This window comes from Echiichthys vipera (assembly GCF_963691815.1).
Source record: "Echiichthys vipera genome assembly, chromosome: 1".
Classification (NCBI taxonomy): domain Eukaryota; kingdom Metazoa; phylum Chordata; class Actinopteri; order Perciformes; family Trachinidae; genus Echiichthys; species Echiichthys vipera.
In genome coordinates this window covers 31158009-31170547 of record NC_139826.1, presented here as the reverse complement: position 1 = coordinate 31170547, position 12539 = coordinate 31158009, and the positions used below count along the sequence as shown (strand labels likewise).

General features: G+C 40.4%; 1 protein-coding gene across 1 annotated transcript; it reads left to right on the top strand.

Moving 5' to 3' along the window:
* Window positions 1-2487: 2487 nt before the first annotated feature.
* Window positions 2488-5653, top strand: cyp19a1a (cytochrome P450, family 19, subfamily A, polypeptide 1a; the record flags this gene model as incomplete). The annotated part of the gene is made up of 9 exons (XM_083940307.1): window positions 2488-2677; window positions 2769-2919; window positions 3425-3579; window positions 3677-3841; window positions 3939-4053; window positions 4151-4262; window positions 4435-4597; window positions 4718-4962; window positions 5396-5653. The coding sequence occupies 9 exons, from the start codon at window positions 2488-2490 to the stop codon at window positions 5651-5653; spliced, it is 1554 nt and encodes a 517-aa protein (XP_083796433.1).
* Between the last annotated feature and the right edge of the window lie 6886 nt (window positions 5654-12539).

The following is a 12539-nucleotide window of genomic DNA, read 5'->3' as shown; positions in this document are numbered from 1 at the left end:
TTTCTGGTTCTGTTTCCTCCTTCCCGAGGTGCAGCTGTTGGGAGACGAGCTTTATCTGTCTTCCTACCCCCGGGCTGAGAGGTCCATGTCCGTCCTCCTGCTGCAGGCCAAGGACAGCCAGATGACCTCTCGCGTCTTCATGCAAACTTTATCCTCCCATCCTTCTCTTTTCTCTGTCCAAGAGTCTTTTTCTTCTCAACACTGGTATCTGTGAAGTTTCCCATGTTTAAAAATGTAATACCGCAATTCAGCAAAGTCATAAAAACTTAAATATCAGAACAAATCACGTTAAATCAGTAAAGTCGCACACTTAAGAAAATGGAAAAAAATACAACAACCTGAATTCTAATTAAATACAACGAGAATGTCTCACATTTTGAAGCTAAATGTGTTATATAAGTGAAATTTATTACGTACGTGTGGTAATTGGACAGTAAACGGTAAAGCTAGGCTCTCTATGGCACGTGACTCCCTGTGTCTTGTGAGAGAGGTGGTTGGGAGTTTATCTTCTAGCCGTTCAGTCACATTTCTTTTCCACCTCTTCAATGCCTCTTTAAATCTGAACTGTCAGGCAGGTCAGCTCCACTCACTTCTGCTGCATTTATGTGGCCCTTTTATCCAAAGTGCTTTCATAATTTACCCTCGGATTCACTCATTCACACACAGACACACACACACACAGACGCTCACATACACACACCGGTGAAGATGCGAGGTACTGGCCAACCATCGGGAGCAACATGGGGCTAAGTGTCAGTTGCTCAAGGCCACTTCAACATGTGAACAGCAGTAGTCGGGGTTTGAACCGCCGACCCTTCAGACATCATACATCTTCTGACATTTAACCACTTTAAATCTTGTGAGTTCACTTCTAAACAAAACCCTACACATGTGGTGGGGACAAAGATGTGCTTGACCACAACACAGAGCACAGAGACAAGGTTACATTAACTTCTGTTTTCGGGGAAGACGGGGCGGGTTGTCCCCGCTTAATCATGCAGAACAATCTCGGCCCGAGCCATCTTACAGGGCATCGTTATCAGGGCAGGGCCTCAGCACACAGTCGGCCATTTGAACTATGCGCATTCTTGTACTCGAGTGTGGGCGGTGAGTGAATTCACAGAGTCCTTTATACAGAACGAGCAAATGGAACAAAGGCAGAGACAAACCAAACCGAATTGGCTTTGTCACAAATTTCAAAATAAAATGAAAAAAAATGCACCTGCTTTAAAGAAAGTAGAGGAAGGAGACACAGTTCACAGAGCTCATAGTTCATAGAATTAAAAAAAGGCCGACTAAAAAATCAAATTGAGGCTATAAATATACATTTTAAATATACAAAAACATGTATTTCTATAATTGTATACATAAGTTACAAAGTGTTGACAAATTACACAGATGTCACAAACAAGCTACACAGATATAGCATCTGTACGATTAGTTAAGAAAGACACAGCAGATGAGTCTTTGTGTTATCATTATTATTATTAGTAGTAGTAGTAGTAGTAGTAGTAGTATTATTTATAAAACAGTTCACTACATGATCGTCTAACGGTCGCTCCGTCCACTTCACTTAATTTCCAGTCCTGGTAATAAAAATTGTTGCATTAGTGTAAATAAACATCAATTTATGTATTTCTTAAAATTTTCATGGCTAGGAAAATAATCAAATTTAATGGTCTTTGGTCTAAAAAGTGTCATTCAACCTCCTAGCTTCAACAGTAGCCGAGTGAGTGGGACCCAAGAGCTCCCTTAGAGCTTGTGTCCTGATCATCTCATAATAGAAAAGTGTGTATAATTTTGTTTTCATAACCATCATGTTGCCGTGACTCTAAAGATCAGGTTTAAAGCCCCACAGCTCTGCTTCTCCATCTACTGGTGGTCTGATGGAGGAATCTGGGAGTGATCCCAAATACTCTACGTTGAAGAGATTGTAATGAGAACTACAATAAAAATATATAAAAATAAATGAGCTTTCCTTTGTTTTTGTCCCTTTTATAAAGAAAAAAAAGAAAGAAAACTGTGGGAAGTATGGATGTTTCTTTTAAAACTTAAAAATTTAATTTTGCAAGACAGATAAAGCTGTAATAATAATTATAACATATTTGCACTTGTTCTCACAGGCCAGGTGCTATTTTGAACCTCTAATCAGATCAGTTCGATGTTCAAAGGAGGAGAAAAGCGTGTCTCTCATCATCAAAATGTCAAATACAACCCATGAACTCATTGGATTGCTCCACAACATGTACCCACTGAACTAAGTCCTGTACGCTCAAGGACACAGGCACAAATCCAACGCGTCAAGGTTACAAGTGTATTGTTTACCATTTTCCTCCCCTGTTGTGGCTTTTGCATTACCCTGACCTGGCTCGTAACCAGCTCACACCCCATAAAAAGAGAAAGCCCAGACTGCTGAGGCCGCTCTCATCACTTGGACTGTGCGTTGGGTTTGTGCAGTCGTGTGCAGGTTGTTTTAAATTCCTTCTTATGGATTTGATCACTGACTGTGAACGGGCGATGACTCCTGTAGGTTTGGACCCCATAGCCGCAAACCTAGTGTCCATGTCCCCGAACGCCACTGCAGTGGGAACGCCGGACATCTCTATGGCAACCCTAATTCTGCTCGTCTGTTTGCTGCTGGTTGCATGGAGCCACACAGACAAGAAAAGTGTACCAGGTAGGTCCGATGGTCATATATCAAGTTCTGTTCATATTTCTAAACTGATCTTTGTATAATTTAAGACATTTATTATCATTTACTACAACAGGTCCCTCTTTCTGTCTGGGCTTGGGGCCACTTCTGTCATATGTGAGATTCATCTGGACCGGTATAGGCACAGCCAGCAACTACTACAACAACAAGTATGGAGACATTGTCAGAGTCTGGATCAATGGAGAGGAAACCCTCATACTCAGCAGGTTGGTAGTACTCAGATCTTTTACTTTTAAAAAGTACTGCAGTGTAAAAACACTCTGTTACGAGTAGAAGTCCTGAGTTAAAGAAGTAGTAAGTATTAGCACCAAAATAAACTTAAAATACCCCAAAATATTCATTGTGTAGAATGACTCATTTCATACTAATACAGCTATATTATATTAAGGGTTTTTAAACTGTGATGCATTAATTCGTAAGCATCATTGGATGTTGCAGCAGGTAATGTTGGGCATGATTTTAACTACTTTGTGCACCACTGGGTAGCTTAATCTATAACGATTCAACATAATGTTCATATTTTAGCAAACTGAAATGATGGCATGAATGTAATAAAGTAAAAAAAAATACTACAAATACTACAGTGCATTCAAACTGTACCTGAGTAAATCTTCATATCTCTGCATCTTAATGCAGATGAATAAAATATAACCCTATTAATCCAAGTGTAAATTGATTGATCTCTTTTTTTGTCTCTTTTTTTACCACAAGGGCATCAGCAGTGCACCATGTATTGAAGAATGGGCATTATACTTCACGTTTTGGGAGCAAGCAGGGTCTCAGCTGCGTCGGCATGAATGAGAGAGGCATCATATTCAACAACAATGTAACTCTGTGGAAAAAGATGCGCACCTACTTCAGCAAAGGTACTATTGGGCATTTCAACCTTTTATCAGCCTCGCAAACTACTCGACTGAGCCTGATCCTGAAAAAAACGTCTATCACAAAAACTTTCTGTATCAGCCCTGACAGGCCCGAGCTTGCAGCAGACAGCGGAGGTCAGCGTCTCCTCCACACAGATTCACCTGGACAACCTGGACAGTTTGGGTCATGTGGATGTTCTCAGTTTGCTGCGCTGCACCGTCGTCGACATCTCAAACAGACTCTTCCTGGGCGTACCTGTCAATGGTAAGTATACATGCGTTAGTCTCTTAGATCAGACTCATTGTGTGTGGGTGCGTGGGTCAGTTGAGATACAGTGACTTTGTGTCAACCCTGTGTTCAGAAAAAGAGCTGCTGCTGAAGATTCAGAAGTATTTTGACACATGGCAGACTGTGCTGATCAAACCAGACGTTTTCTTCAAGTTTGACTGGATTCACAAGCGCCACAAGACAGCAGCGTGAGTCACTCCGTCACTTTATCATCCATATTATCGCGCTTCTTCGTCTGACTTGATCTTCTACAATCAAGTGTTTTGTATAAATGTCATCTCACAGCCAGGAGCTGCTGGACGCCATAGAGAGCCTTGTAGAAGAGAAGAGGAGAGATATGGAGCAGGCAGATAAACTGGACAGCATCAACTTCACCGCAGAGCTTATATTTGCACAGGTCAGTCTGAGAATTGAACTGTTGCCATTTCTATTTTGCAAATACTCAGAGTTTTTATCCAGTTTAAAAGAAAAGTACGTCCCCTTTTGTCCTATCTTCAAGCTCTTTAAGTACTTCCTCCAACACAGTGATCAAAGACATTTCACATTCACATTTGTGTGCATGTTTTCAGAACCACGGCGAACTGTCTGCAGAAAATGTGAGGCAGTGCGTGCTGGAGATGGTGATTGCAGCCCCAGACACTTTGTCAATCAGCCTCTTCTTCATGCTGCTGCTCCTCAAACAGAATCCAGACGTGGAGCTGCAGCTGCTACAGGAGATAGACACCGTTGTAGGTAAGAAGCTGAGATATTCGAGGCTTAAAAGATGCTGATTACATATCGCAGAGTGCTAGAATGGTAGATTTTGTGAGTGTTAAAGCATAGTGTGACCTCAGTGCCGTTGTCTCGCTGCAGGTGAGAGACAGCTTCAGAACGGGGACCTTCAGAAGTTGCAGGTGCTGGAGAGCTTCATCAACGAGTGCCTGCGTTTCCACCCTGTGGTGGACTTCACCATGCGTCGAGCCCTGTCCGATGACATCATAGATGGCTACAGGGTACCGAAGGGTACAAATATCATCCTGAACACCGGCCGCATGCACCGGACACCAGAGTTTTTCCTCAAACCCAATGAATTCAGTCTGGATAACTTTAAGAAAAATGTAAGTCGATTTCTTTTTCTTTTTCTGTTTTTTGCCTTTTTTAGGTTCTATCTACACCTCAGGGACTCAAAAGTGTCAGATAAAAAAAACTTAAAGTCATTAAATCAACTCTTGAAAGCCTCTTTTTCCATTCAGTTTCTTACTGAGAGCAAGAGATCCCTCGAAGTTAGAACAATTTGGGTTAATTTATGAGAGTTATTCATTTCTTTTTTCATCCTTGCTTTTCTCACTGTTGTGAAGTGGGCGGGCCTTGGGTAAAAAAAAAAGGCGATGTCACATATTTCTATGCGCCAATCAGGATTAAACTACATTTGAATCAAAATCCGATGCATTTAAATTGCCGAACAGTCCAGATTAAAGTTAACTGTGTCAAACTTTTGTGAATAATACCAAAAGTTGTTTTCAGAGTCTGTAACCCTCTGTCCTCCCTCAGGCTCCTCGCCGTTACTTCCAGCCGTTCGGTTCGGGCCCTCGTGCATGCGTTGGCAAGCACATCGCCATGGTGATGATGAAATCCATCCTGGTGACGTTGCTCTCCCAGTACTCTGTTTGCACCCACGAGGGCTTGACCCTGGACTGCCTCCCACAGACCAACAACCTCTCCCAGCAGCCTGTTGAACATCAGCACAAGGACGAACATCTCAGCATGACATTCTTACCCAGACAGAGAGGAAGCTGGCAAACGCTCTGAGACTCTGACCTTTACTTGTACCTATCTATACAGAATATAGGGTAACTCAGAATATATATATATAAATTACTTCATTTATATTATTTCATGACTGTACAAAGTTTTATATTGTGGTATGTATCAGAAATTGTGTGTGAAAATGTAAATTATTGTGCCAATATTAGGTGTTGTTGTCTTTTTTTTCTCTTTTTTAACCGAATGTGATATAGAGGGTCTTTTTTCAAGCGTTTTGACTCTTAATCGTCATCCTGTTTTTAAATAAATTAATATTTTAAGTGTTGTCTCTGTGATGTTTCTTCTCTTTTTGCACTTTAAGCTGCAGTTTGTGTAAACAATGTGCTGTATAAAGTGTTCCTTCTATTATTGGAACACATGGTTTTATGAAAAATTGTGTACATCAAGAGTAAACTCCAGCCTTGAAAGGCCAAATAAGAACAATGTTAAATAGAGAAAGTGAAAAAAACTACATTTCTCTTTGTGTATTTGCACATATTGGTCAGGAGAGGGCACTCCAACACATAACACGATGCTTTTTCTTCAGCACAAACCCAAATTAAGCAACCAATCTGTTCATTATTATTCAATCGCTCTGCCTCTGGGCAAACGTGGCCAACACATTTCACATGCAGATGTTTCTATTTGTATCGTTTCCACTCTCTAAACAGCAGGACCACTCAAAGGATTACGGGGCAGCAGCTCTACTCGAAAACATGTTGGTTTGATTGTGTGAAGAGAAACAAGAGAGTAACAGAGATGGAGGCGTTGGGGAAGCAGCTAAGATAAAACGTACAGGTAGATAAGCATTTTCGGCTGATCCTCCAGAGATGTCAACCATCAGCTGTCTATCAGTGATGCAAGAGAGTGAAACATCTAAAAGATCTCAATTCCACTGACAAACAACCACCTGGGAGCTGTGTGTGCGGATTACAGTGAGAGGAGGAGAGTATGTCAGGAAAACACACACACACACACACACACACACACACACAAACACACACACACACACACACAGTACTTGCTAGGCTTATCAATTCAAATCAATTTCTGCAACCGGCCGTTTCATCACTTCAGCAAGAACTATACCTACTGCATTTACTGTAAAAGTGTGTGTGGGTACTGAGTTAGAGTCTTTATTGAGCTTGAAGCTGGGTCATATTTATATTTTGATTTCTATGAACTGTGAAAATGTCATTTGTGTGTATGTGCATGTAAATAGCGTGTGTTTCTACTGTTTAGTACGTTGTGTGTGTGTGTGTGTGTGTGTGTGTGTTTGTGTGTGTGTGTGTCCGTCTGTCACAGGCTGTTCCTGTTCCTTGCAGGTGTCCTGGGATACAAAGAATGAATCACTATATTCTCATTAACCTCAGTCTCATCCGTGTCCTCCAGCAGGATGCAAATCATCTCAAGTACACTGCAGTAGCTCCGACTGCACTTTGTTAGTTGTAAATTTACCAGGAAGACTGTCATCTTTATCATCTGTGTAAAGCTTGATTACGCCAATAAAGTCTATAAAAATGGGTCATAATAGAAGAATACTGTTCTATAAAGATAAATTGACTCCCAACTCTGTAGAGGATGACTAAAGGCTAAAGAGTAAGTTAAATTAATTAAATAAAACGCATGTATTATCTGTATGAGTTAAGTGGCACTTATAACAGCGTCTGCCATTCTATCTATCTATCTTTCTATCTATCTATCTATCTGTCTATCTATCTATCTATCTATCTATCTATCTACCTATCTATCTATCTCTCTATCTACCTACCTCCCTACCTACTGTGTCTACCTAATTAACTATCTATGGGCCTCTCAAGTGTCATGCATTGAGCGGGACAGTTACTCTTATCTAGGTATGGTCACACACTCCAGCCACACACTGGCTCAATCAAGTCTACCACTACCGATGACGAGAGGCACCCTGTATCTACCTATCTATTGATATATTTTGTTTCCTGCTAGCTTGCTAAATGCTAATGGAAGCATGCTAACATACTCCCAAAGTCGATGCTAACATGGTGGTATCATGCTGGTGTTAAGCGAGGGTATAATTAAGGTACAAGGTAGGTTTAGGTATAATTGCTGTCTTCAAATGGGGCTTTGATTACTGTACTCACGAGAAGAGTCCGAACGGCCCTTTTCATAAATCTTCTAAAAGCCATCAGGCCGAATTGTTACGTGTTAGCTGACGTTTTCAGAAATGGCGCAAGTGATGATGTGATTGTCAAACATAATTGTCAATATAAATATATATATATACTCTTGAGTGACAACTGGCCTCTGGCCCTCACTTCTCCTAGAAGGTATACGTCAGCCAGACGTCACGTCAATGGTAAGAGGAAGTGAGGCGGAGTCCAAGTCAAGATGGAGACTCCCATAGGCAAGTACGATTGGATCAAGTTGAGAGAACGGACCTCGGCAGGTATGCTATGTCCATTTTTATACAGTCTATGATTAGCACTTAACACAAAATACAACATTACACACATTACAGCATTTACCAGATGAAAAGTCGACCAAAGTTATTACAATTCATCTTTAGGGGAACATCTGTAGTAAATGACATGGAAACGCATCCAATAATTGATGAGATATGTCACTGCATGTCTTTTTATCAAACCCTGAATTTAATTTCAGGCCATTTCAGCTGCACAGTGAAGAAATGTGGAGAGCAGAGTACATGCATGCTGAGCTGATGTGATTCCTCGTGCTCCAAACTGCGGGATGTCAGGCATCTGCTAAATGGATCTGTGGTAACTTTCACTTCAAGTCTACTACTGGGGACTGTAGTGTGTGTGTGTGTGTGTGTGTGTGTGTGTGTGTGTGTGTGTGTGTGTGTGTGTGTGTGTGTGTGTGTGTGTGTGTGTGTGTGTGTGTGTGTGTGTCAGTAGGAAATATTTTGAAAAGGGAATTGAATAATACTTGTGGTTTCAAACTGTGTCAGCCTGCCTGCTTTTGGCAGACGGATCGTCCGTGTGTCTGTCACAGTGAGTGCAGTTTCCTCATCCCAGTATCTTTGAAAGTGGGAGCCTGAAACACTTTTTACTATTTTAAGTTAGGGCATCTCAAAGATGCATATATGAATATTGCAAACCTGCAACACAGAACTGCATTTTACCTGGACCAGAGAGCGACGTTACTGTGCGGTTTTAAGGATTCATAACAGCTCGCCTTGCAGGATCTGATGCACTACTTTGAAATATTCAGTCTGTTCTTCCTCTTAAAGAAGTCCATGCTTCTTCATTTGTGGTTTTCTTTAGTCACATGGTGTATATTTTCCTTCTCGTGCCATTTATTTCTATCGCTCCATGACAGATTTATAGAGGCAGGACGCCAGACAGCTTTTAAAATAACTCAGACGTAAGAGCCTTGCAGCAAAAGTTTGGACTGTCCGGCATCGTGTTCTGATTGACAATCTGATTAATTACATGCTGTTAGCCAACCACGAACACACACACACACACACACACAAATTCTTAAATGCCAGTGGCCATATTGTCTCTCTGTTTTAGTCCCCTGCTGGATTAATGCTTTATTACGTAAAAGAGAGCCTTGGTTGCCATAGAAACATCTAGCAGGAAGGGTAAACTGGCAATGTACTCATCTCTCGACATTGTCGGTACATTGTCAGTGCGATTTGTACCTCCTACAGTTAGCAATGGCCATATTTCCATGATACCTATTTGAACGTTACTGAGATGTTGTGCTTATATGAACTGCATACTTCAGTGCTTTTAAAAATCATAACAATCGTTTTGTAATAACAGAAACATGAGTGAATCTCTCTCATCGAGCCGGTCCGTCGGAAGAAGCCCAGCTTGGATCGCTCTCTCGCCAGTAAAGTCACTGGATCACAGGGAAACTCTCACTTCATGGCCTTTTCATGCAGCCTGCCTTGCAAAGTCAGCTCATTTGTTTCTCATTGAACATGAGAGGAGAGTTGTGGCTCAAGCTCTTCTCCTTCCTCTTTTAGTCTTCCTTTTCCTCTTGCTTTCAACATGAGACAGCCTGGAGGTTTTAGTTCGAGGCTGCGGAGTTGGTACAGCTGCTACTCTTTACAGCAATGCTGCTACTTCTCTTCTCTTTCTGCCCATCCATTTGTTTGTGTTCGACAGTTGTGGAATTAAAACTACTTGTATACTACTTGACACTACTTTATTCTTCTACTCAACAATATAATAGTTGTTTATTATGTGCTCAGCCCACACAGACTTAGAGTGGTGAATCATTAAAGAATATAAAACGTATTAAACTGCAAACAAAGACGTTTGTCGCCTCTCCCCCAGCACTATAAATAAAATCTGCTACAAAACAAGTTTCAGTTCCTTCCACACTTACAGTACAGCCATCCTACATGTCACTGCTTTACACTTCCACTCCCCCACATTTCATAGGGCCATATTATACTTTTACTCCATCACTTCTGTTTAAGAATTATAGTTACAAGATATATTTTAGTTTATTGAATATGTCATACATTTAACTACTAGTGTGTTCCCTGTGTCCAAAGACATAAACTGGGGCCTCTAAATTGCCTTTGGGTGGGTGTGATTGTGAGTTTGAATGGTTGTCTGTCTATATGTGTCAGCCCTGTGACAAACTGATGACCTGCTGAGAGAGCACCCAACCTCCAGCCCCTGCTCCTGCCCCTTGTGACCCTTCAAAGAATACTTAATGGTTGATGGATTCAGTGGTGGAAGAAGTGCACAGAGCTTTAACTTACGTAAGTAAAAGTGGTGATATGACTCTTGCATTCAAAATGTTACTTAAGTAAAAGTGCAAAAGTATAAGCATCCAAATGTACTTCAAGTACAAAAAGTAAAGGTAAGTATTATGCAGAATGGCCCATTTCAGAATATTATATTATTAGAATATAATTATTGATAGATTCATGTAAATAACTAATGTTGCAGCTGATAAAGGTGGGGCTAATTGTATTTACTTTACAGACTGCTGTGTAGCTTAATCTATAGCATTATATGTTATTTAATTTGAATAATAATAATAATAATTTGAATCTGTAAAGTAACTAGCTAGTAGCTAAAAACTAGTAACTAAGAAATAAAAGTAGTGGAGTAAAAAGAACAATATTTCCTCTGAATAGTAGTGGAGTAAAATAATAAACTAGCATAAAATGGAAAAACTCAAATAAAGTACAAGTACCTCAAACTCGTACTGAAGTACAGTACTTTGTATGTAAATGTACTTGAGTAAATGTACTTGAGTAAATGTACTTAGTTACTCTCCACCACTGGATGTACTTAAATTTGCTTCAACCAGCTACATCATCAAAATATAATTTATAACACTCTAAATGTGGACTTATGCATAATTACTACTACTTTTGATATTGAAGCATTAGCTGATAACACTGTAAATTTACTTGCATAGAATTTGAATGCATGACTTTCACTTGTAAGGGAGTTTTTATTTTATTTTTTAGAGTTGTTCTTTCACCATTCTCTCCTATTAGTGAAGTTTGATTGGTTAGTCCAACCACACGCAGACATATTTGACAGTAGCTTGTAGTTACACCAGCAAAAGATTCAAGACTTACAAACTAGATGGCCCCTTGTGACTAAGGGCACATTTATGGCGATGCTTATGACGGTGATTATGTCAGGAAACTGAATTACTGAGGCTCAGCCAAGAGTTCATGCAAAGGCCAGAGGGATTGAACTGCACTCCAGAAGAATAATATTCTTATCAATTTCATATTTGGGCTCTTGTTACTTTTTTTCATTTAAAAGTGTCCGATCCTCGGAGCAAATCAAGATATTGAAGACTCACTTTTATGCTCCTCTATCACGAGAAATACAGAGATTCATCGCTAGGATCAATGTAGCTCGGCTTGTTGTTTTTTTTTTTGTCACTGCAATATTGCAGAAGAGAGTACACACGCAAATGTGCACAGGGTTGAAGATAAGTGAGCCCTTGGCAGTGGGTAAGCAGGCTGATACCATCTGGCGACCAGTGTTCATGCTGAGCAACAGTCAGCTCCACACCTGGGAGATGGTATCGCCTCTAACTGTTGTCGGACCACCGACTGCACGCCCACCTGCCCCCACACTTCTGAATCTGAGCTCCATGTCGTCTCACAGACCAGAGACAAAAGGTGATTCAAGTTAATTTATAGAGAAATCCACCCATAGTGTTTTTTTTACATGTTTTATACGTCTGTCTTCCAGTGACACCTCGGTGTCTCTCTGCTTTAAGTGGTTGGAGAAACTGTTTTATCTTCCTCTACAATAAACCCCTCTCTGTATGGTTGTTGAATGTATAACACGGTGAGTCAACAAAGAATCTACCGTCTGATTCTGATGCCAAAACCTGACATTGATTACTGAATATCTAGTGCAGCTGTGCTGGAAACACCTAGAGACAATGCCTGTGCTGCTTTTTGTATCTTTGTTTTTCTTCATTTGGAGCAGTGTTTCTAGCTTCCTGAACGAAAGTCTGATAATTCCTCTCAATTGAGTTCCACTTTGGTCTCCCCCACCTCCTGAGGGAAATATTTGTCTCTTTATCTGCTAAATTCTCCAAAGTGTTCACCAGCTAGTCATCGACTGTGTCTGTCTGCTGTTTGGTGTATCCAGATAGCATCAATTCTATTTTTCAGGGCTTCTTTTTAAAAAAGAGAGCTGTGAGAGTGAACCTAAACAGTAAAGTTGTGGACAGTAATGTAATTGTCTGTTGGTTTAGTGCAACATTAAAGAATACACCATTATTGTGAATAGTTTTTAACAGACTCAAATCTCCCTGTAGACTGATATAACACTCTTTTTTTCTCCACGTTATTGAATGGTAATGCCTTTCTAAAAGTCTCTTAAAGGGGCAATCGAGGACACAAACACTGAGATAGCATTCATACGCTAATAACAAAAAACTG